The following is a 26,093-nucleotide window of genomic DNA, read 5'->3' as shown; positions in this document are numbered from 1 at the left end:
CTACCACCCCTAGAGCGTGAGTGACTTTCATAGGCAGAGTGGCAGCCATGGAATGCTTGATGACTGAGCCCACCAGCTTCACTTTCCTTCTGTTGGTCAACAAGTCTGGAGAAGTTGCCCTCTGTTTTTATTTATTTGAGGAGCAGAGGTACAGATAGAGAGAGGGTGAGATGGAGAGGTCTCTCCATTCGCTGGTTCATTCCCCAAATGGCCGCAAGAGTCGGAGCTGTGCTGATCTGAAGCCAGGAGCTTTTCCCGGGTCTCCTACATGGGTGCAAGGGCCATCTTAACTGCTTTCCCAGGCCATAAGCAGGGAGCTGGATCAAAAATGGAGCAGCCAGGACTCAAACTGGCACCCATATGGGATGCTGGCACTAGGGGCAGAGGCTTACCCTGCTATGCCACAGCGCTGGCCCCGAAGTTGCCCTCTCTTGTTAGAGGTTTGATAACTGATGCATCAGGGAGCAAGCAACCTCATGCAGCTGTGAATGTATGCTGAACCGGCTTAAGATTTATTTATTTGAAAGTCAGAGTTACACGGAGAGAGAAGGAGAGGCAGAGAGAGAGGTCTTCCATCTGCTTGTTCACTTCCCAACTGGCTGCAATGGCTGGAGCTGTGCCGATCTGAAGCCAGGAACCAGGAGTTTCCTCCAAGTCTTCCCACAGGGGTACAGCGGCCCAAGGACTTGGGCCATCTTCTACTGCTTTCCCAGGTCATAGCAGAGAGCTGGATCAGAAGTGGAGCAGCCGAGACTTTAACCAGTGCCCATATGGGATGCCGGCACTGCAGGTGTCAGCTTAACCTGCTATGCCACAGTGCTGGCCCCAACTTTTTTTTTTTTTTTATTCTTTTACAATTTTAATTTCATGTATTTATCTGAAAGGTATAGAGTCACAGACAAACAAATAGACAGAGATCTCCCCATCCATCTCCCATCCACTGACTTGACTCCTTAAATGCTTGCAATGGCTGGAGCTGGGCCAGGTTGAAGTCAGGAGCATGGAACTCAGTCTGAGTCTCCATGTGGGAGTCAGGGACCAACTATTTGCACCATCACCTGCCGCCTCCCGGGGTGCACATTAGCAGAAAGCTAGACTTGGGAGCAGAGCCAAGACTTGAACCCAGGCACTCTGAAATGTGCTACAGGTGTCCCATGCAGCATCTTACCAGATAACCAAAAGCCTGCTTGTTAACAGAAGAGCAGGGTGCTTTGCAAGGGAATGGGCATGGTCCCTAGGGAGTGTCCTGCCCTTGGAGACACTGTGCCACCATTTCCAACTTAGCAGTCATGCTTTTAGAGAGTTTGTTTAGCAAACTTCTCCTGTGAAAGCTCCCAAAATGCTCTGTAGCATGTAAACAGATGGCTCAAGTGCCAGGCTTAATCTTCCCAAACGACTGTTCAGAAATAATCTGAGTGGGGTAACACCTGTTCCTAGTTTGTGTATGTACAGCGTGTGTGATTTACACCCAGAAATATCACTGTGCTGGTATCTTGCACTATTCTCTCACCAAGCAGATCTGGAATTATCATAGCATGTAGATTTGGTTCAGAAGCTGTGCTGTTGCCCAGATGTAAACCGGGGGTAAAAAGTTTTTTCTTGCTTAATTGTATACATCTTATTTCTATAATGACAATGGACTATATAGTACCATTTTAATGCTATACCCAGGGGCTTCAGCTTCATTAGTAGCATTTTATTTCTTTCTTTTTTTTTTTTTTTTTTTTTTGGACAGGCAGAGTGGACAGTGAGAGAGAGAGAGACAGAGAGAAAGGTCTTCCTTTGCCGTTGGTTCACCCTCCAATGGCCGCCGCGGCCGGCGTGCCACGCTGATCCAAAGCCAGGAGCCAGGTGCTTCTCCTGGTTTCCCACGTGGGTGCAGGGCCCAAGCACTTGGGCCATCCTCCACTGCACTCCTGGGCCACAGCAGAGAGCTGGCCTGGAAGAGGGGCAACCGGGACAGAATCCGGCGCCCTGACCAGGACTAGAACCCGGTGAGCCGGTGCCGCTAGGTGGAGGATTAGCCTAGTGAGCCACGGCACTGGCCAGCATTTTATTTCTTTTTTTGACAGGCAGAGTTAGACAGTGAGAGAGAGAGACAGAGAGAAAGGTCCTCCTCTGTTGGTTCATCCCCTAAATGGCCACTGCGGCTGGTGTGCTGCGCTGATCTGAAGCCAGGAGTCAGGTGCTTCCTCCTGGTCTCCCATGCGGGTGCAGGGCCCAAGCACTTGGGCCATCCTCCACTGCCCTCCCGGGCCACAGCAGAGAGCTGGACTGGAAGAGGAGCATCCGGGACAGAATCCGGCGCCCCGACCGAGACTAGAACCTGGGGTGCTGGTGCTGCAGGTGGAGGATTAACCAAGTGAGCCAGGGCACTGGCCAACATTTTATTTCTTAAGCTGAGTGTGTGGGCTTCTGGTATTTTTGTTTTAAACCTTGATATTTTTACAACTGTTTGAGACAATTGTAAACTAAATTAAGAATTGTATACTAAGTTAAGAAATCAAAATTCAAAAGATAATTATTTAATTAGGTTTACTTAGCTTTTTCTAAATTTTTTATTTAAACTACAGAAAGTGACTTTAACAATGGGAGAGCAAATTATTCCCCTAGGAAAATATTGCTGTTCCTTAAGGCAGTGGTCTTCTGGAGCTGTTGAAATTCACTGTCATTCATTCTGCACATCACTGCATTCTTTGCAAGAGAGGCTGGGATGCCTTTAAGGAGTTTAAGGGCAACTAGAAAGCTTTCTGATTTTGAAAATATGTTGTAGGGGCCGGCGCTGTGGCACAGCAGGTTAAAACCCCCAGCCTGCATTGCTGGCATCCAATATGGGCACTGGTTCGAGTCCCAGCTGTTCCACTTCCAATCCAGCTCTCTGCTGGGGCCTGGGAAAGCAGTAGAAGATGGCCCAAGTCCTTGGGCCCTTGTACCCATGTGGCCGACCCGGAAGAGGCTGCTGGCTCCTGGCTTTGGATTACCTCAGCTCTGGCTGTTGTGGTCGTTTGGGGGAGTGAACCAGCAGATGGAAGACCTTTCTCTCTGGCTCTACCTCTCTCTGTAACTCTGTCTTTTAAATAAATAAAATAAATCTTTAAAAAATGGAATATATTGTTGAGGTTTGAAGGAGATGAGACTTGAGGGTGTCAACTGGGTGTGGCCACCCACCTTGGCCAGTGTCACTCTGATGGTATCTGCCATCTAAGAGTCCAGTAGTCAAGTTTAAAATCCTATTGTTGCCGGAAAGAAGACTTGGGTCAATGAGCTCACTGAGAAGGATGTGTGAAACCAGGGTGCTGGGTTAGTCGTACGTTTGCCCTCAGGCCAGATGGGAGCTAGAGCAAGCCTGAAGTTGCTTGGTGAACTTGAATGAGAGAAGTGTAGCCTTGAAAGAGAACATATTTGCATGCCGCGACCTGTGCTCCCTCCAGGACCAGACAGGTTGCTTGGAGTCTGGGAGTGTGCTTCCTGGGGCTCTGTGGGAAGCTGCCTACCTGAGTGGGTGACAGTCTTTCCCCTGAGCCAGAAGCATCTAGAATTGGATGCCATTGCTGCCACTTAGCAACACATGACGCGATTGCTGTGGGTTTTCACATATATAAATCGGGGATAGTGGTAGTGCCCACTGAGGGTGGCGCTGAGGATTCAGTTATCAATGTGAAGCATGTTACAGAGGGCCTGGAATTCAGGAGAGGCTGGGTGAGTGTTTGTCCTCACGGTGGGGACTCCTTCCCCCTGCTGCGCAACGGGACAGGCTACTTTATCTTCTGATGAACTCTTTTCTTTTGTAAATGTCATCGTTTCTTCCACTTTCTGAGAGAATGCGAGCTTGTTCATTAAATGTTAGTTCAACAGGTGCTGCAGTCACACTTCTGACATGTTACTGAACTAAAAATGTTAGTATGCCATCATGATTGAGCAGTCACCTTTGAACTGCTGTTTCCCTGCTAGCTGAAAAACTGAATCTTTAAAAAAGATTTATTTATTTATTTGAAAGGCAGAGTTAGAGGCAGAGAGAGAGAGCGAGAGCTCTTCATCTACTGGTTCATTCTCTAAATGTCTGCAACAGCTGGAGCTGGGCCAGTTTGAAGCCAGGAGCCAGGAGCTTCTTCCAGGTCTCCTACATGGGTGTAGGGGCCTAAGGACCTGGGCCATCTTCCACTGCTTTACCAGGCGCATTAGCAGGGTGCTAGATCAGAAGTAGAGCAGCTGGGACTTGAACCAGCACCGATATGGGAAGCTGACACTGCGGACCACAGCTTAACCCACTGTGCCACAGTGCTGGTCCCAGAACTGAATAGTTTAATGTCACTGTTGTTCTCAAAATGCAGATCGGTGGAGTTTTCATTCTCTAGAAGCTTGTTTTCTTCCCTCGTAGCTCAACCCAGTCCCTAGGACCTAGAACAAGTTTTATGATATTTTGCATTAAGATGGTTGTTTTTTCCTTAGGGTCTAACTTTTTTTCAGGAATCCTTGTTCAGTGCTTATATATTATAATCACTTTATATATTTTTTGACTATTTATTTGAAAGGCACAGTTAGAGAGAGGCAGACATACATTGGTTCACTCTACTGGTTCACTCCTGAAATGGCCACAGTGACCTGGGCTGGTCCAGGCCAAAGCCAGGAGCCTGGAACTCCATCTGGGTCTCCCACATGGGTAGCAGGGGCCCAAGCTCTTAGGCATTCTCTGCTTTCCCAGGCACATTAGCAGGAAGCTGGGTCAGAAGTAGAGCAGCTGGGATTTGAACTCAAACATATATGGGATGCCGGCGACACAGGCAGCAACTTAACCCACTGTGCCACAATGCTGGCTCCTCTAATCACTTTTTAAAATTATACCGTTATGAATTTCAATAGGTTCATTGCAAGCTATTGTTTCTTGTATGCTCTGCTTTCCTTGATCTTAAGGTCGTTATTCAGCTTAATTTACATTTTGTTGAGTTTAAGGTTTTTAATCCTGGTTTAAGATCTAGGGACATTCTGAAACCATGGAAGTCTTTGAAGTTCAGCTTGTCATGTTTTCCTATGATATATTATTTGCCAGATTTTTTTTTCCCTCAAAGATTGATTTGAAAGGTGGAGCATGAGGGAGGCGGGGGTGGGGGGGAGAGGTAAAGAGGGAGAGAAAGGGAGAGAGAGAGAGAGGTCTTCCATCTGCTGGTTCATTCCCCAATTGGCTGCAATGGCTGGAGCTGTGCTAGTCTGAAGCCTGGAGCCAGGAGCTTCCTCTGGGTCTCCCACGTGAGTGCAGGGGCCCAAGGACTTGGCCATCTTCTACTGCTTTCCCAGGCCATATCAGAGAGCTGGATAGGAAGTGGGGCAGCCGGGACTGGAACCAGTGTCCATATGGGATACTGGCACTGCAGGAGGCAGCTTTACCCGCTATACCACAGCGCTGCCCCCCATGTTTTTTCTTTTTAAAGATTTATTTTATTTATTTGAAAGACAGAGTTACAGAGAGAGGTAGACACAGAGAGGTGTTCCATCTGTTGGTTCACTCCCCAGATGGCCACAACGGCCAGAACGGCACCAATCCGGAGCCAGGAGCTTCTTCCAGGTCTCCCATGTGGGTGCAGGGGCCCAAGGACCTGGGCCATCTTCTACTGCTTTCCCAGGTCATAGCAGAGAGCTGGATCGGAAGAGGAGCATCCGGGACTAGAACCAGCACCCATATGGGATGCTTCAGGCCAGGGCTTTAACCCGCTGTTCCAGAGCGCTGCCCCCTCCCCCATGTTAGTTTTATAACTTAAATCCTAGGGGGGAGTTTTCTTTATGCTGTTCTGACTATGTGTGTGTGTGGGAGGGTAGATTTCTGTATATAACCTATAGATGTAACTACAGTATTGAAGTTGAATGAAATACTGAGCTACCCCTATATTTTGTCAAAGAAGATGGAAAGTATTGCAAAATTTAAAATTGCATACAACCTTTCATGTTTTAATTACAGGCTTTAGATATTTGGTTACCCTGCCATAGCTTATCATAGATCTTAATGTTTATTTATTTTATTTTATTTTTTAATTTTATTAGGCAGAGTTAGTGAGAGAGAGAGACAGAGAGAAAGGTCTTCCTTCCGTTGGTTCAACCCCCAAATGGCTGCTGCGGCCGGCGCGCTGTGCCTATCTGAAGCCATGAGCCAGGTGCTTCTCCTGGTCTCCCATGGGGTGCAGGGCCCAAGCATTTGGGCCATCCTCCACTGCCTTCCCGGGCCACAGCAGAGAGCTGGACTGGAAGAGGAGCAACTGGGACTAGAACCGGCACCCATATGGGATGCCGGCGCCACAGGCGGAGGATTAACCAAGTGAGCCATGGTGCCGGCCCCTGAAATGTTTTTTAAATTGTCTGTTTGCAGCACATTAGACGTTTGTGAGGTTTTTGTTCTGCAGAATGTAAGGTCCATCAGGGTCAGACTACTATTCTCTGGTCTGTCACCAGTGTCTGGAATTACGCCTGTACCTTACAGTATGTAGTTGCTGAACAAATATCTCTTTAGTTTAAAACTTAAGATTTGGGGGCTGGATATCGCATCAGCACGGTGCGCCGGCTGTAGCTCGCCGGCCGCGGTGGCCATTGGAGGGTAAACCAATGGCAAAGGAAGACCTTTCTCTCTGTCTCTCTCTCTCACTGTCCACTCTGCCTGTCAAAAAAATAAAATAAAATAAATTAAAAAAAAAAAACTTGAGCCGGCGCCGTGGCTCAATAGGCTAATCCTCCACCTTGCGGCGCCGGCACACCGGGTTCTAGTCCCGGTTGGGGCGCCGGATTCTGTCCCGGTCGCCCCTCTTCCAGGCCAGCTCTCTGCTATGGCCAGGGAGTGCAGTGGAGGATGGCCCAGGTGCTTGGGCCCTGCACCCCATGGGAGACCAGGAAAAGCACCTGGCTCCTGGCTCCTGCCAGGATCAGCGCGGTGCGCCGGCTGCAGCGGCGGCCATTGGAGGGTGAACCAACGGCAAAAGGAAGACCTTTCTCTCTGTCTCTCTCTCTCACTGTCCACTCTGCCTGTCCAAAAAAAAAAAAAAAAAAAAAAAACTTAAAAAAAAAAAAAGATTTGGGGGCTGGCATGGTAGCACAGCAGGTTAGGCTGCCACTTGGCAACGCCAGCAACCCATATCAGAGTGCTGGGTGGTGTCCTGGCTGTTCTGCTTCCTGTGCAGCCCCCTGCTATTGTGCCTGGGAAAGCAGCAGAAGATGGCTCAAGCACTTGGGTCTTTATAGCTGATGTGGGAGACCCAGATGGAGTTCCTGGCTCCCAGTCCTGGCAGTTTCAGCTATTTAGGATGTGAACCAGGGGATGGAAGATTCTTATTCTCATTCTCTCTCTCTGTAACTCTGCCTTTCAAATACATGAATAGATTTATTTATTTATTTATTTATTTATTTATTTTTGACAGGCAGAGTGGATAGTGAGAGAGAAAGAGAGAAAGGTCTTCCTTTTGCCATTGGTTCACCTCCAATGGCCGCCACAGCTGGCGCGCTGCGGCCAGCGCACCGCGCTGATCCGAAGCCAGGAGCCAGGTGCTTCTCCTGGTCTCCCATGGGATGCAGGGCCCAAGCACTTGGGTCATCCTCCACTGCCTTCCTGGGCCACAGCAGAGAGCTGGCCTGGAAGAGGGGCAACCAGGACAGAATCCGGTGCCCCGACCGGGACTAGAACCCGGTGTGCTGGCGCTGCTAGGTGGAGGATTAACCTATTGAGCCGCGGCACCGGCCGATGAATAGATTTAAACCTTAGATTTTGTGTTTTGAATCTTGATTGATAAGGATAAATGTCAGTTCAGTTACGTCAGCCTTTATGAGTTCTGTGGTTTTGTTTCCTGGAGAGAGTAGAACATTTCCAAAGCTTTGAACGCAGGCGTAAAAGTGCCTTTTTCCTTAGACTTCTAGTTCTTCACTTTGGGGCTTCTTCTGACACACTTAGGAAGTGTCCTGGTTCCAGCCACTCCCTGATCCTATTGGCTCTGACCAGGGAGTGTCCCTTCCTTTCTGCACTTTTAACAGATTCTGCTCTCAGCGCCATCTGGAGGATGGGGGCGTTTTTTTGGTGAGGGGGTTTGTTGGAATAGAGGAATCCAGTATATAATGCAAGCCATTCTGCTCAAGTACAACTTTAGAAAATGTTCCTGGCCAACTGCGTGTTTTATTTTAAATTAGTGTCTTAGGTATTCCAAATATCCACTGACCTTATCTTGACTGTTATCTGAGTAGACCTCAAGAATTTCGTATGCATTTCCTTCTGTACGAGCTGTTTTTCATTTGAACTCTATAAATAACTGAACTGTGTGTAAGGAAAAAGGATAACACCTGTGAACTTTTGTACCTTTTGGGTTGAGTTAGTTATTTATTCAGGAATGTATGCCCTAAAACTGGGAAGACTGATGCACAGACAAGGATCAGTCAATATTTTCAGTTACTGGACCATCTAAAGCAGATATAATGCTGGATCAGCTTCTCCACGTACATGAAGAAATCTTTTCCAAGTTCAAAGGCATTTATAAACAATCAAGAACTTTTGATTTTGGGGGGGGCTTTGATACTTTTCTCATTTGATTTAGTTAATTAAGAATCAGTTATATAAATGAGTACAGGAATTATATAAACATGGATACATTGAACGTTTTAAAATATATAATGTGTAATCACACATGTCATTAGAGAATTTAGAAACAGAAATGGAATAGCTTAATGTCTGACAAATTTAAGGGTCAAGAGTTTAGTACTGGATTTGTACTTTAGAGACACCAGAGGTATCCTTAATCTCTCTTCCCGTCAGCCTGCCACTATAGAGTAATCCCATGACCATGGATTTACTCACATTGTGGATGTGGGGGAACTAATGGTGGTTTGGGATCACTCTGCATTCTGCCCTTGGCCTTGGTGTATGACTTGAGATTCCATTCCATATAATGCTAGAATCTCTGCTTTCTGCTGGCCTCCAGTTGGGTGGATGAATACAACCGGCTGGAAGCTTAACTTACTGCATCTCATCTAATCAGCAGCATGAGTCAGGCATTGTCTAACTGCAGATATGAGAAGTTCAGTTGATTTGCCCTGAATCTGTAAGCTAATAAGCACAAAGAACCAAGATTTGAGTTCTTATTTATCAGGTTTCTGCTTAAACTTTGACTTAAAAGTTGCTTTTTTTTTTCTTTTTTTTCTTTTTTAATTTGAGAGCAGACAGAGACAGAGAGAACAGTTATCCCCTGGTTCATTCTCCAAGTGCCCACAATGGTCAGGTGGGCCATGATGAAGCCGGGAGCTGGGAACTCATGCCAGGTCTCCCATGTGGGTGGCAGAAACCTGCGTGAGCCATCACCGTCGCCTCTCGGGGTGTGCATTAGCAGGACGTAGAGTCAGTACTGAGGAGTACAACACAGTTACTCTGTTGTGGGACATGAGCGGGTGTCTTTAACTGCTTGGCTAAATGCCTGCACCAAAGCCTTTTCTTCTTCAGTTGCCTTCATCTTGAGGTCTCAGGAGAGGCTGTCGGGTATTAATTTTCTTGACTGGAGTACTTACTTTTAAAGGCAAAAGCCCTTTCAGGGAAGAAGAATTGGAGGTTGTGAGTGAGAGTTTCCTCACTGTCCTGTGGGTGTTGGGTCTGTGTCTTCTCCCTGCCAGCAGCACCTCTGTGCCCATCTATGCAGTAGCTGAGTCAAGTCTCCTGTGAAGGAATGGATGACTCGTACTTCCTTTATACATGAATCCAATCTCCAGGACCAATCGTTGAACCCTCTTATTTCATTCCTCTTTCTGTTTCATTTGAGTTGCTCAGGTACATACTACCTGAACGTTACATTTTCTTCTCGGTTAACAATGACTCAGATAATCGTCTTGACACTATGCTGACTCAGCAGATTTCTCCCCATTTGGTTTTCTGAGCAATTTGTTCAACGAATGCCACTTAGATTTGCTTTACCTTTTAAAGAACTGACGGATAACCTAGACGCAGATGGCTTGTGATGCCAATTTCCCCAGAAGAAAGAACGCGTGTCACAAATCCAAAATGACCATTGGCAGCAAGAGGTAGGGGTAGCTCTTCTATCATCAGTTTGTGCCACTTTCTGCAGTAGATCCCCCAGAGGAGATACCTAAAAGATGCGAGTGTTTAGGTGTATAAATAGGACAGTGTAATTGTGTTATTTTGAGTAAACTTTAACTGAGCAGGCCAAGAAAATACACAAGCAGTCACATGCCAGGTAGTAGAAGCTTGTTGTCTGTATGCACCCGAAAGCAACTTGTCTTGGCTCAGTGATGGTGCAGTGGATGTCTCAGACTCTGGCTTGACAGATTACTTTTGATGTCAAGTACAGATTTTAGCACATTGAACTTTGTACCATTATATTCAACTGCTATTAGCAAAGTGGGTTTTGGAAGCACCAGGTGGTGCTGGTACCAAATCAAGTCCCTGAACATTAGAACATTACCTGTATGACCCAAGAAAGTCAACTCCCTTGTCCCCACCCCCCCCATATGATTTGGCTGGACGTGATCAGGTGAAGAATACCTGTTTCTGGGTGCTGACGGCATGCTGAACACTGACCTAGATGCTTTCTACACTTGTTTGGTTTGCCCCCTAGTGTAACGGATTTCCAGCGGCTTCTCACCATCTCTGTGATGGAGTGGACCCCGGTGGGCAGTGTTCACAGGATACTTGTTAATAGAAAACTTTTTTTGTAAGATTATTTTTTCTGTAGTCATTTTCATTTTCTTTTTCATGTCTATTCCATTTTCCATCCAGTTTTTTGCTAATGTTCACCCTGGGAGGCAGCAGGTGGTGGTTCAAGTAGTTGAATCCCTACCACAGATGTGGGAGATCTGGAGGAGTTCTAGGCCCCTGGCTTAGGAATTGCCCAACCCCAACTTTTGTGAGTATTTGGGGAGTGAAATAAATAAATAAATAAATATTCACTATAGCATACCCTCTCTTCCTGCCTTAGAGTATAATGAGAAGTATTTAAAAAAACTTTTAATTCTAATTCATTCATATTTTATATTTACAGATAATATTTATTTTTTTTTAAAGATTTGTTTCATTTATTTGAAAGGCAGAGTGACAGAAATGGAGAGAAAGAGACAGAAAAAGATCTTCCATCTACTGGTTCATTCCTCAAATGGCCACAAGGGTCAGGGGTGAGCCAGGTCAAAGCCAGGAGCCTGGAACTCCACCAGGGGTCTTCCAGATGGGTGGCAGGGGCCCAAATACTTGAGCCATCTTCCGATGCTTTTCCAGGCTCCTGCCTGGCCCAGACCTGGCTATTGTGAGTTTTTGAAGTGTGAGCCAGTGAATGGAAAAGTCTCTCCCTCCCCACCTCATCACTGTGCCTTTCAAATAAATAACTAAATAAATCTTTAAAAATGTATGAAATTTTATTCTAAAGGAACTTGAAAACTGACAAGAGCTTGTGTTATTTCAGCACTTACTGTGTGGTAAAGTTCTTATCAAGAGCTGTAAATGTTTTGCTTGTTCTGATCCTCACATGAATCCTCTTACACTCATCCCCATTTTACAGATGGATAAATTGAGACACAGTGGTCTTAAGTAACTTACTCATTTTTACATGGTGAAACCCCAACCAGAGTAGTTCTTTCGGCTCCCTGATCAGCATCTTTCTTCCATCCTGTGACCTTGGGCGAGTGACAGGTGGCCTGCTTTGCTACTCATGTCCTGAGTGACAGCCCAACAAAGTGTGGCTTCCCAAATTTGGTGGAAGTACTCTGGAGATACTGGCTGTTATTTATTTTGGTTTTATTTTTAACAGTTTATTGTTTAACGTGTGTTTTTTTTTTTTAAACATATGTTTTTGAAGTCAGGTCAGACAAAGCAGGATGGGCAGGGGCAGGACCGTGAGTGATCATTAGGACAACAGGACACTATTAGGAGTGTCCTTGAGGTGTCTCAGGGCAGAGCTGTGTGGTAGGAAGCCTTGCATGCCTGCTCCCTGGCAGAACTGCAAGTGTCGGGCTGATGAAATACACCCCAGCAGAATTCCCTGTTGAGAGGTTGCCCAGCCCAGCCCCTGGTTCACTGTGGTCGGGGGAATCCCTGGCGGGTTTCTGTTCACAAAGTCACAATCTGCACCCAAGCAGGAAGGAGTATGGAACCAGTGAGTCCTTTGAAGGGCTTGCTGCCTTTTCTGATGGACTGCACGCGTGATTAAGCCATGGTGCTTACGTACAGGTGCACCCACCTGGGGCAGCTCTTCACACCACCTCTGAGTTACAGGCACAGAAACTGGGCCACTGTAACCTGTTGTCCCCTTTTGGATTTCTCTTCCATGGTTCATGATTTTAACATTTAACCTTTATTTTGCCTGTTTTTCCATTGATAATTTTTTAATCATTGTAGTCCTTGAATACAGGTTAGTTAGATATAGAACAATATAGAGTATAAGAGTATGCTTATTTGGAAGTCTGAGCAACAGAGAGATAGAGATAATTCCATCTGCTGGTTCATTCCCCAAATGCCTCCGATAGCAAGGACTGAGCTGGGCCATGCTGAAGCCAGGAGCCTGGACCTCAGTCTGGGTGTCTGACATGGGTGGTAGGGATCCAAGTATTTGAACCATCACCTGCTGCCTCCCAGGGTATGCATTAGCTGGAAGCTGGAGTCAGAAGCAGAGCCAGGACTTGAGCCGAGGCATTCTGATATGGGATGTGTGTATTCCAAGTTGCATCTTAACTGCTGTGTCAAACGCCACACTCTCCCTCTCACATGTAGCTTTCAATAGCAGAAATCTAGCAAGTTCCTTATGTGTATCTGCTTGAGATTTTAACTATGAAAGAATTTTCTTGATTTTTATAATCCTTACATCTTTCATAGTAATGCTAGTTTCTCAACAGTAGAGCTGTTGCGTTTCTTTTTAATGCAATGGAAAATATATTGGATAATGTTTTCTCAGACAGTAGTTACCTTTGACTAGATTCTTTGTTGTAATGTATTAAATCCCACATTCATTTAGGTTTCTAAAATCCTCTTTTTACTTCCTTTTATCTCTGACCCTTCTTTTCCAACATTATGACTGTTTTATAAAACAAAACAACTATAAATTTTACAAAGATTTTTATTCATTTTTATTTTGAAAGGCAGCGAGACACACACATCTGCAGAGGGATCTTACATCCGCTGGTTCACCCCTGAATGCCTACAACAGCCAGGGCTGGGTCAGGCTAAAGCCAGGAGCCTGGAAATCCATCCATGTCTCCCACGTGGTCGGCAGGGGTTGTCTTCCCAGACATGTTAGCAGGGAGCTGGATCACAAGCAGAGTAGTATTCCAGACTCAAACCAGGCACTTCCATATGGGGTGCCGGCTTCTCAAGCAATGGCTTAATCCACTGCCCCACAGTGCTGGCCCCTGGACCTGCAGTCCCTGTAATTGCCCTGTCATTTGACTCTTTTCCTGAAAGTTAAATGCTTCATCACCAGCAGATGTGTCTGCTTGAGGACTTCAGTTTAATAGAACCTCAGTATCGTTAGAAGATCAAGATGTACTTTGCACTGTTGTTTTCTTGAGTCCTCACTTACATGTGAAGGAGCTTTGTGCTGTGCAACTGTATACTGTCACCTTGCCTGTAAAATAGGCAGTGCGTTAGTTGATCAAGGATGGAAGGAAATGGGTTTAAATTAAACAGAAATGAAAGAATACCGCCTGCTTTGCAGCAATGTGACCACTGCTATCTGTCAAAAGGAAGAAGCAGGATACTTTCTTATTTATGGTAGACTCGGTGCAGAGGCGAGCTTCGGGCTTGAGTTAGGCTAATACCTACTGACGACCCTTGTTAGATGATCTCTGTCCAGGACAGACTTTATCTTAGTGCTGTCTCCTCTCCTCTCTTTCCTGTTGAAAAGTCATCTGACTTCTGGCTCCCCTAAGAAGGTGTCAGGATAAAATTATATTTGCAATTTTATAGGGGATTAACTTATCAAACACCATCATCAGTGGCTTTAAAAACCCTCTGGCTAATTTGTATGTCCCTCTGGTCAACTTTAAAAATAGTACAACCAGAAAGACATCTTAAAATAATTAGATGAGAGATGACTGGGAACTAGGAAAGGGTTTATATTCCAGCAAGGTTTAGAACTGCTTCTGATTGTGATTTTACACACTGTGCCTTTTTCCCGAGCTCACATTTTTCGACTGTCTTTCTGTGAACAACCAGCTTGATTATCAAATCGCTTTGTTCTCAGAGTCGGTGTCACTTCCACTAAACCAAGTCAACCATATTTTGTGAAAGGAAGCCAAGTTCTGTTTAATGTTTGTTTTTACTGGAGTTCTTGTAGCAGGCAAGGTTATCTGTACCGTTTTAGGGGAATAGCTATGAAAAATTTGAAACAGCTACAAAGAAATCATAGAATAACTTTATGAAAAACTATTCTGACATGTTTGTTCAGAACAAAATAGAAAAGAAAGGGAGAAGGCAAAAAGAAGCAGTTTCACAGAAATGAAGTCATTGATAATTGGGACTTGATCCAGGGGGTGCTGGAGGAGTCAGGGTTAGAGGTGCTATTGGGGGGAGTTTCCCATGGTCAAGGCTTGCAGAGCTGTGGAGAAAGAGAAGCCACGTGGAAGTAAAGTCTTTTATCTGAAAGGTTGGGAAGTTTGCTAACAAGAAGTACCAAGAGCCATGCACTGAACTGGTAATTAAAGGCTAGTATGGGTGGGGGCGGGCATTGTGGTGCAGAGGGTTGAGCCCTGGAATCCCATGGGGTGCCAGTTCGAGTCCCTGTTGCTTCACTTTGGCTATAGCTCCCTGCTAATGCATGTGGGAAGGCACTGGAAGATGGCCCGAGTTCTTGGACTCCTGCTACCCATGTGGGAGACCTGGTAGAGCTCTTGGCTTGGACCTGGCCCAGCTCTGACCATTGTAACCATTTGGGGAGTGAATTAGTAGATGAAAGATCTCTCTCTTCCTCTCTCTGTCCCTAACTCTGCCTTTCAAATAAATAAATTAATAATTAAAAAAAGGTTTGATGTATTGGAAACTTAATAAAATCAAACAATACTAGTAAACAGGATAGGACGGGCATCACCCAAGAAGATCTGGACTTGAGGAAGCGGGGACCTGTGATTCTGGGAAAATATCCTGGACCAAGTAATGACTGGAAATAGTGGAAATTTAAGGCATGCAGGGAGCCTGTTTTTAATGTTTCTTTTTGTAATATTTATTTTATTTATTTGAAAGAGCTACAGAGAGAGGTAGAGCCGGAGAGAGAGAGGTCTTCCATTCCTCTGGTTCACTCCCCAAATGACCACAAGGGCCAGAGCTGACCTGATCCAAAGCCAGGAGCCAGGAGCTTCTTCCAGTCTCCCATGTGGGTGCAGGGGCCCAAGGACCTGGGCCGTCTTCTACTGTTTTCCCAGGCCATAGCAGAGAGCTGGATTGGAAGAGGAGCAGCTGGGACTCGAACCAATGCCCATATAGGATGCTGGCGCTGCAGGCTGAGGCTTTAACCCACTATGCCAGAGCGCCACCACCACCCCCTACCCCGCCCTTTTTTAAAACTTCTTTTATTTATTTGAAAGGTAGAGTTAGAGAGAGAGAGGAAGAGACAGAGAGGTCTTGCAGCCACTGGTCCATTCCCCGAATGACTGCAACAATTAGGGCTGAGCCAGGCCAAAGCCAGGACCCTCTTCCGGGTTCTCCCATGTGGCTGCAGGAGCCCAAGCACCTGGGCCGTCCTCCGCTGCTTTCCCAGGCACATTTAGCAGGGAGCTGAATCACAGGTGGAGCAGCTGGGACCTGAACCATATGGGATGCCAGCACAGCAGGCCTGGACTTTAACTCACTACAGCGCAGCACTGACCCCTTTAATATTTCTTAAAGAAAAAGTTCCTGATGTATCCTACTTTGAGAAAAGGAAGAAACTGGTTTGACTGTTATCTGGGTAGTTACATTTTCAGGAATAAGTGTGCAGGACTCAAGTTGCTCTGTTCTCTCGGTCACACCTGAAGAGATCCTGTCAAACTTCATTATTGCCACTCATTACAAATCAGTACTTTTCACTTAACAGCATGATTAAAGGTTGCAAAGCATGTCACCACAACTTTTTATTTGAGAGGCACTGAGAGGGAGTGGGAGAGAGAGAAGAGATTTGCTGGCTCACTCCTCAAATGCCTGTAACACCTGATGCTGAGCTGAGCTGAGTTGAAGCTAGGAGCCAGGAACACAGTCCAGGGCTCCCCCTTTCGGATGGCACAGAACCCATTTCTGAGACATCTCTTGTCTCCCCGCTCTGCATTAGCGAGAAGGTGGAGTCAGGAACTGGCGTCTGATATGGAACCCAGGCACTGTGATATAGGATTCAGGTTGCTTTCTTTTTAGGATTTATTTATTTTTATTTGAGAGGCAGAGTTACAGATGGAGAGAGGGAGAATGGGAGAGAGAGAGAGAGGGATGTTTTCCATCTGCTGGTTTACTCCCCAATTGGCCACAGTGGCCACAATGCGCCAGTCTGAAGCCAGAAGCCTCTTCTGAGTCTCCCATGTGGGTGCAGGGGCCCAAGGACCTGAGCCATTTTCTACTGCTTTCCCAGGCCATAGCAGAGAGCTGGATTGGAAGTGGAGCAGCCGGGACTTGAACCAGTTTCCATATGGAATACTGGCACCACAGGTGGACACTTAACCTACTATGCTACAACACCATTCCCTAGGATTCAGATTTCTTAACTGCTAGGACAAATGCCTGTTCCAAAGGGGGTAATTTAAGATTTTCATTCTGGTTAAAAGTGAGGATGTACTGTTATGACCATCATACTTGGGAAGATTGGATTAGACTGATTGACTTTTCCTAGTCACCATGGGTAAACGACTGCTAGAAATCAAAGGAGATTTTGGACTTTAAGCATCAATCCCTTTGTATTAAATCAGAATTTCTTCTTTTTCTTTTCTTTTTTTTTAAAGATTTATTTTATTTGAGAGTTAGCATTATAGACAGTGAGAGGGGGAGAGAGAGAGGTCTTCCATCTGCTGGTTCACTCCCCAGATGGCTGCAGTGGCTGGAGCTGAGCTGATCTGAAGCCAGGAGCCAGGCAGAGGCTTAACCTATTGTGCCACAATGCCGACCCCATGATTTTCGATTTTAATGGGTACAAGAATTGTCTGGGAATGTAATAGAGCTCTAGGGTCTAGGAAGGCCTCTAGATAATTCTGGTAGAGTTGTCCAAAAGCATCAGAGAACCACTGGCTTTGGACTAAGTGTCATTTTTAAGATAGTGCTGATGATTTTTTTTTTTTTTTTTTTTTTTTTTTTTACAGGCAGAGTAGACAGTGAGAGAGACAGAGAGAAAGGTCTTCCTTTTTGCTGTTGTCACCCTCCAGTGGCCGGCGCGCTGCGGCCAGCGCATTGCGCTGATCTGAAGCCAGGAGCCAGGAGCTTTTCCTGGTCTCCCATGCGGGTGCAGGGCCCAAGGACTTCGGCCATCCTCCACTGCACTCCTGGGCCACAGCAGAGAGATGGCCTGGAAGAGGGGCAACCGGGACAGAATCCGGTGCCCCGACCGGGACTAGAACCTGGTGTGCTGGCACCACAAGGCGGAGGATTAGCCTAGTGAGCCGCGGCACCGGCCAGTGCTGATGATTTTATCTACAGTACCTCTGCGGTTCTTGGGATGGAACTGAGTAGGTGTTCAGAATAGTGCATTCACATGTGATGTGTAGACTAAGAAGCAAGAGAATATGCTTTCTGTTCAACAAAAATCTACTGAATTCTAAGTAGACATTTGGTGTAGTGGTTAAGGTGCTACTTGGGATGCCCCATATTGGAGTCCTGCAGGTTAAGTCCTGGCTCTGCTTTTGATTCTAGCCTCTTGCTAATGATACCCTGGGTGGCAGGAGCAAGGGCTCAAATAGTTGGCTCCTTGCCACCCACAAGAGAGACCCTGGCTCCTGGCTTTGGCCTGTCTCAGCACCAGCTGTTGTGGACATTTGGGGAATGAGCCAGCAGATAGAAGGCTGTCCCTGTCTTTATTTATTTATTTTTTTTGTCTCTGCCTCTCAAAAATTTTCTTTTTACTTAATTACTGTAATATTCTAGGAGTTTGTGGATACAAGGGGAGATAGACACATAACATCACTCTAGTTGATGTTATTTAATGAACTCATTTCAGAGGTATAGGTCTTCCTTGCTTAAGAAATTGTATGATTAAAGGAGGTCAATGGCCTCAGAGCAGCACGCCCAAGTTTATTGTAACTACGCGATACACACCTCAGCCAACACTCTGCATCAGTGAGAAAGACACACTGTGGCGGTAGGAGACACACGGAGAGTGTGAAAGACTGCTGTCAGGAATGGATGGAAGAACAGGCTCGGAGCCCGATAGACAATACAGGGGCTGCATTTCAACAAGGAAAGATACCTCCTGCTCCATTCTCTGCTCCTCCTCCTGCAGGGGTGATGATCCCACCTTCCCCCCAGTCTCCCGGGTCCCCCTTGCCCTGGTGTGATCCAGTACCCCATATGGGAGGCCCTCCCATGATGCCAATGATGGACCCTCCTCCCCCTGGGACAATGCCCTTGCGACCTGTCCCTGGAATGAGTCCTCCCATGGGAGGCCATTTGGCAGTGGTGCCAGGACCCCCAGTGATGAGACCTTCTGCCCGTCCCATGAGAGGAGAGGCCTCTTCATAGCAGTGCCGGATCACTTGTTCTGCTTCACCAAGAGATCATGGTGCTTGAGTCTGGGTGTTTTGTTAGCAGCATGACAAAGAAGACTTGCTCTCCCTTCCTATCAAATAAAGAACAGTTTCGGAGGGAAGAAGTGGGATTTTAAAACTTGCAACTTTCATTTGTATTGTGAAATGTGAAAATAAAATGGCCAACTCTTAGATAAAATGAAGACTGAGAGGATGTTTGTGTGATCATTCCTCCTGCAAGTTAAAAATTAATTTTTGAGTGAAGATTAGAGATCAAAGAAGTGGCCCGAGTATTATTTCTCTGTTTTGTGTAGCTCTGAAGCCAGTTATCCAGCCGTTAGGTGTACTTCTGATTATTTAAGTGAATTAAAATTAAATTACAGGGGCTGGCACTGTGGTATAGTGGGTAAAGCCACCGCCTGCAGTGCTGGAATCCCATATGGGTGCCAGTTTGTAGTCCCAGCTGCTCCACTTCCGATCAGCTCTCTGCTATGGCCTGGGAAAGCAGTAGAAGATGGCCTGAGTCGTTGGGCCCCTGAACTCACATGGGAGACCTGGAAGAAGCTCCTGGCTCCTGGCTTTGGATCGGCACAGCTCCGGCCATCGCAGCCAATTGGGAAGTGAACCCGTGGATGGAAGACCTCTCTCTCTCTCTGCCTCTCCTTCTCCCTATGTAAATCTGGCTTTCAAATAGATAAATAAATCTTTAAAAAATTAAATCATATTAGAAATGCAGTCCCTCAGTGGCAGTGGCCACAATTCAGGTGTGGCGGTGGCTGCTGGATTTGACAGTGCCGACAGAGAATTTCTGTCAGCTGTCCCACTCTTGCTCTAGACTCTACAACTACACAGAGCTGATTTTCCAGTTACCTGGATCTGTCGTTGATTTTGAGATAAGAATTAGCAGTGTTCTGAGACTGTCATTTCACCTCTTAAGTGCATCAACACTGTTTCAGGTTACCAGGCCCAGAGCTAATATAGGTTTACTTTAACACTTTCATTACACAGCAGGTGAGATCTAAGGGATAATATCTGGGCACTGTTAAAAAACATGTAACACACTTAAAGTTACTGTACTAACTTTCTCCTGTGTGTGTGTATGTGTGTGTGTGTGTGTGTGTGTGAGAGAGAGAGAGAGAAACAGAATTCCCATTCTGTAATTAATTCGGAATTCATTATGCATATTCAAGTATAATTTGGTGCATTCTATAACTGGTTTAAATTTGTATGTAGTAAACTTTTGTGCAAAGAAGTATTGTGATTGTATTTGTATTACTAGAGTTTATGATAGTTAAATTAAATAATTTTTAAAAGATTTATTTATTAATCTGAAAGGCAGCATTACAGAAGGAGAGAGAGCGCGATCTACCACCTGCTGGTTCACTCCCCAGATGGCCACAGGGGACTGGAAGGAGAGCAGCGGCGGCTTCAACTGCTGCTCGTGTAGGATGCCGGTGTTGCAGGCAGAGGGTTAACCTGCTGCCCACAGCACCAGCCCCTAAATGAAACAATATTTAGAAGCTCAATTTTAAGAAGGTGAAAAGTTGGATTAACACTATTTAGGCAGAATTCTATTGAGGAAGAACCTGAGGAATGCTTATTTAAAATATTAATTGTGATACGTTTGGTGATTTGGTGATTGAAAAACTAAACATAAATGTAGCTCCTTGTTAATGTTGGTGTGAAAACCTGTATGTACAATTGTGTGGGTTCTGATGTCTGGACAGTGAATGCATTTCTTTGTGCAGAGTTCAAGAGGCGGTGTGCAAGTGTGATGACCAGATGGGTCTTGCCTTTTTGACTTTTGTCCTTTCTTCTCTGCTGATTGTCCCTTTCTGAGACAGAGGGGGGGGGGACTGTGGTCACTCGGTCTAGTGTAACTGAAGGCCCCAAATCCCTCTGTACTTGCTGCCTCCTTCAGTGACCTTCTGTCTTTCCAGGTCACTTACTTCAGCCTCTGGTACTACAACAAGCAGAATCAGCGCCGGTGGGTGGATTTGGAGAAACCCCTGAAGAAGCAGCTGGACAAATACGCACTGGAACCTACCGTGTACTTCGGAGTGGTGTTTTATGTGCCTTCTGTCTCCCAGCTGCAGCAGGAGATTACCAGGTGAGAAGCGACGTACTGCTGCTCTAGCAGATGATCTAGTGAGGTTAAGAAAGTGAAACCAAGGTTGCAGGCAGGACATAAAAATAGGAAACTTTGCCCTCTCAGTGGACATTTTTACACCCCATACGTAGTTCAGGGAGGTTCTGGTATGTGGCATGTCCGTGGGCTTTACTGCGTGTCGGGTGAGCTATGACTTCACTGGGCTTTACTGCGTGTCGGGTGAGCTATGACTCACTGGGCACAAAGGTACGCTCAGAGGGAAAAATGGCACTCTTCCCTTGTGTGCGAGCTCTTCTGGTGGTTGCATCACCTTTAACGCTTCTGTTTTGTCTTGGATCCTTTGTAATGAGTCAGTGAGAGAAGAGGTTCAAAACAATCAGTAACTAAGTCTGTGTTCATTCCTCAGGGGAATGTGCCAAGGTTCTTGGAGTTCCCTGGCTCCATTGGCCATATCCTGGAGTGAGCTGGGAGAGGAAGCCATGGGCGGGGACCGAGAAAGAGGGAGGGAGGTGTTTGAGATCAGAAAACTTTGGCCTACTGATGCACTGAAAAAGGAACAAAGCAAAAAGGAAAGATGATATGAAGGAGCAGAGTAGAGGAACTCATGTTCACTTTTTCCCCTCCTGAAGACAATCAAAACAAAAAAATGGACTCATATTTGAATTCTTTTTTTTTAAATAGTCTTTTTTTTTTTTTTTTTTGGACAGGCAGAGTGGACAGTGAGAGAGAGAGAGAGAGAAAGGTCTTCCTTTGCCGTTGGTTCACCCTCTAATGGCCACCGCGGCTGGCGCATCGCGCTGATCTGAAGGCAGGAGTCAGGTACTTATCCTGGTCTCCCATGCGGGTGCAGGGCCCAAGGACTTGGGCCATCCTCCACTGCACTCCCGGGCCATAGCAGAGAGCTGGCCTGGAAGAGGGGCAATTGGGACAGAATCCGGCGCCCCGAGCGGGACTAGAACCCGGTGTGCCGACGCCGCAAGGTGGAGGATTAGCCTAGTGAGCCGCAGCGCCGGCCTCATATTTGAATTCTTACACCTGCGTTTCTAAGTTCTCCAAAAACTACCACTACCTTATTTTTTTTAAAGATTTATTTATTTATTTGAAACTCAGAGTTACACAGAGATAGAAGGAGAGGTAGAGGTAGGGGTAGAGGTAGAGGTAGAGGTAGAGAAAGGTCTTCCATCTGCTCGTTCATTCCCCATGTGGGTGCAGGGACCCAAGGACTTGGGCCATCTACTGCTTTCCCAGGCCATAGCAGAGAGCTGGATTGGAAATGGAGCAGTCAGGACTCAATCTGGCACCCATAAGGGATGCTGGCACTGCAGGCAGCGGCTTTGCCTGCCACACCACAGTGCCAGTCCCCAGCTACCTTAATTTTTAAACCTTGTTTAACATTATTTTGGGGCCAGGCTGTACTACTGCCAGTGTCGCAAGCATACTGCATGTCTTTTCCTGTTTGTGTTCTAGACCTTTCTCCCCTGTTTGTATGCTTGAATCTGATTCCTTCATCAAGCTTCTTGACTTCCAGGCTAGAATGTGTGTTGCTTTCTCCACACTGCCATAGAATTTGCTTACACTTGTGTTAAGGTAGCAGTTGTCATTATAATTATTTGTGTACCTATCTTTTTCCTAGATTTTATTTTATTTAAAAAAAACTTATTTTCATTTTAGTTGAAAGGCAAACAGAGAGAGATCTTTCATCCTAAATTGTCTACAACATATGACACTGGGACCTGCTGAAGCCAGGAGCCCAGAACTCAATCCTTAATTCTCAGTGTGGATGGCAGGGACCCAAGAACTTGAGCCATCACCTGAGCCTCTCAGGGTGCCCATTAGCAGAAAGCTAGAATCAGAAGCAGAGCAGGGACTTGAGCCCAGGCACTCTGACATACAATGAACACATCCTGAGTTGGATTGCAAGGATGGCACCAAACACCTGCCCTTTTCCTAATCCATGTTTTCATTAGCATTATCTTTCTTAATAACTAAGACAGTGCCCTTGCAGATCTTAAGAAACTGGTACAGCCACATGCTTGTTGGAGGGCCATTTGGGTCTGTTGGAAAAGGATGGAAGACCAAATAACCAAGGATCAGGTGGTAGGGATAAGCATGAACTGACTGTACAACAGGTCTGAGATCAAATATTTGACAAAAGAAATGGAAGCCAGCACGAAAAACATGAACCGGTCACTGTAACTCATTTAAACATTTACTGAAGATATGATATGATCTAGGAACTATATTCATTAGTGTTGTAGATGAATAATAAGTGAATGTGCTTTAATCTTACCCTGAGGAGTTACTCATAGTCTGGAACTGGCAGTTCATGTAAATAAATAATTACAGTACCTTGTGATAATAAATGCTTTAATTAAAGCTCTGGATTCCTAGGGTTGGGGCATGGGAAACCTGAGCTGGAAAGGTGGAGGACTTTTTCATAGACTGTAGAAGGAATTTTCTAGAAGGAATTTTGAATAGCTTGGGCAAAGCAGAGGCATAGTGAAAGTGACTGTTTTCAGGCTGTTTCAGATACTACCTGACACGGAAGAGGAGGTCTAAAAAGTTGATGTGTCTTACTTACAAAGTCACGGTTCAACGAGGAAGACATTTTCAAATTTTAAAATGACAGGAATGATCAATTTTGTATATTTACAAAGATCACCCATCACGGAAGGTGAATAGAAATGATGAGATTGTAGACAAGAGACCAGTGTTTCTGTCACAATGTAGGCACACATTATCCAGACCTAAACCATAGCATTAACTGTAGGAAAGACTTGGGGAGGATGGGCCGGTTAGGTTCAGTCAGTGGGATTGCTCAGTGATTAGGTGTAGAAGTTGTATTAGCAAGGATTAAGTTGTGGTAGGGCTGTGTATAACAAAACACCCTAAATATCATTGGCTTCTCAAAGAGAAGTCTAGAGGTCAGCTCTACTGAGCTTCTGAGGGCACCTGCTCCTTTTCTCAGATTGTTCCACCATCCTCAGCAAGCTCTTTCCATTCACTGGGTTACCCATGACCTGAGATGCCTAGAGAAGGTCTAGCTGTCACATCCATGGTGTCAGAAAGCAGGTCAGTGGTTTCCAAGAGAGGGAGAAGGGGTAGGAGAGAAGGATTATGAGGTGCATAAGGAAACTTGAAGGTACTTAGTAAATTTCCTTATCTTGTGGCAGTGGTTTCATGAATATTTTCTTATGTCAAAATTGAACACTTCAAATGTAAGCAATATATTAAATGCCAATTGTATATCAAAAAAGCATTAGAAAAAACCCACTAAGGGGCAGGCGTTTAGCCAGCAGTTGAGATGCCTACATCTCACATTGGAGTACCTGGGTTTGATTCCCGACTCTGGCCCCAACTCAGCTTCCTGTTACTGAAGATCCTGGGAGGCAGTGATGAAGGCTCAAAAGATTGAGTTCTTGCCACTCATGTTGAAGACCTGGATTGAGTTTCTGGCTCCTGGCTTCAGTCCAGCCCAGTGCTGGCCAGGGGAAACATTTGGGAAATGAGCTAGCAGGTGGGAGCTCCATCTTTCTGTCTCTCTGCCTCTAAATAAAGTTTTTGAAAAGGAAAGCTTGGGAGTAATTTGATTATCTAATAGGTAAAAGTAGAATAAAGCTAATAGAGCTGAGGAAGGAACTAGATAAGTTTTAAAATGATAGGAACTATGAAAGTATATCATATATTAGAAGACAAGATCAAAAGTCAAAAATATGTCATAAGATTCCATAAAGGAGAAAGCAAAACATCAGCAAAGAAAAAAAAATCAAATACCATGATAAGAAGCATTCCTGGAATGAAAGATGCCTTAGAATTCACTAGGAGAACAAACTGTGTACCTGGGATGGTCAACACAGGCCATCAGTACCAAGATATTTTCTGCAAGATCACTGGAAATTGGGCATCCAAACAGAACTCTAAAAAGTTACTCAGTTTTACTTGTAATTTTAATAATATAGGGTGGTTATCAAGTTTTTGGAAGAACACTAATAGACATAAGACATTTAACATATTCTAAAAGAAAGGAAATGTGAGGCAGTGATTATACGTCCAGCAAAAACAACCTTTAAGTATGTCTTAGCTCCAGCTGCCATAACAAAATACAAAGATGGGTGGCTAAGCCAACAGAAATATGTTTTCTCACAGCCTGGAGGTCTAAGCATGGTTGGGTTCTGGCATGGGGCCTTACCTGGCAGAGAGGAACACACTCTAGGGTTCCTTCTTAGAAGAGACTAAGTCTTCCTCCACCTTGCGGCGCCGGCACACCGGGTTCTAGTCCCGGTCGGGGCGCCGGATTCTGTCCCGGTTGCCCCTCTTCCAGGCCAGCTCTCTGCTATGGCCAGGGAGTGCAGTGGAGGATGGCCCAGGTGCTTGGGCCCTGCACCCCATGGGAGACCAGGAAAAGCACCTGGCTCCTGGCTCCTGCCATCGGATCAGCGCGGTGCGCCGGCTGCGGCGGCCATTGGAGGGTGAACCAACGGCAAAGGAAGACCTTTCTCTCTCTGTCTCTCTCACTGTCCACTCTGCCTGTCCAAAAAAAAAAAAAAAAAAAAAAAGACTAAGTCTATCATGAGGCCTCACTGTCACTACTTAATCTAAATCCTGGCCGGCGCCACGGCTTAATAGGCTAATCCTCCGCCTTGCGGCGCCGGCACACCGGGTTCTAGTCCCAGTCAGGGCGCCGGATTCTGTCCCAGTTGCTCCTCTTCCAGGCCAGCTCTCTGCTGTGGCCAGGGAGTGCAGTGGAGGATGGCCCAGGTGCTTGGGCCCTGCACCCCATGGGAGACCAGGAGAAGCACCTGGCTCCTGGCTTCAGATCAGCGCGGTGTGCCGGCCGCAGCGGCCATTAGAGGGTGAACCAACGGCAAAGGAAGACCTTTCTCTCTGTTTCTCTCTCTCTCTCACTGTCCACTCTGCCTGTCAAAAAAACCCCAAAAAACAAAAAACCACAAATCTAAATCCAAGTACCTCTTGAAAGCCCCTTCTATGAATATGGTCACATTGTTAATAAATGGATTTGGAATGGGAGTGGCACAGTTCCTTCCATAGCAAAATATTAAGACCCAAACAGTTGAGAACATGGGGGTCCTCAAGAGTATTGTTTCCATGTGCTGCTTCTGTTTTTTTTTTTTTTAATTTCTTTTCAAAGATTTATTTTTACTTATTTGAAAGGTAGAGTTACATAGAGAGGGAGAAAGAGAGGAGAGAGAGAGAGACAGATATCAGTCTTCCATGTGTTGGCCCACTGCCCAAATGGCAGCAACTGCTGAGGTAGGCCAGATCAAAACCAGGAGCCAAGAGCTTCTTTCGGGTTTTCTATGTGGGTGCAGGGTCCCAAGCACTCAGACTA

General features: G+C 45.8%; 1 protein-coding gene across 1 annotated transcript in view; it reads left to right on the top strand.

The window, feature by feature from the left end:
• The window catches only part of PTPN21 (protein tyrosine phosphatase non-receptor type 21), a 77,873-nt gene that overhangs the window by 6,062 nt on the left and 45,718 nt on the right, over positions 1 to 26,093 (top strand). Inside the window, exon 3 of the mRNA XM_002719612.5 lies at positions 20,574 to 20,743. Within this exon, the coding sequence (XP_002719658.1) occupies positions 20,574 to 20,743 (170 nt within the window). The remainder of the gene's footprint in view (positions 1 to 20,573; positions 20,744 to 26,093) is intronic.

Source organism: Oryctolagus cuniculus, chromosome 20, assembly GCF_964237555.1.
Source record: "Oryctolagus cuniculus chromosome 20, mOryCun1.1, whole genome shotgun sequence".
Lineage (NCBI taxonomy): Eukaryota > Metazoa > Chordata > Mammalia > Lagomorpha > Leporidae > Oryctolagus > Oryctolagus cuniculus.
The sequence above is the reverse complement of the archived record's forward strand: the minus strand, read 5'-3'. Positions and strand labels throughout refer to the sequence as shown.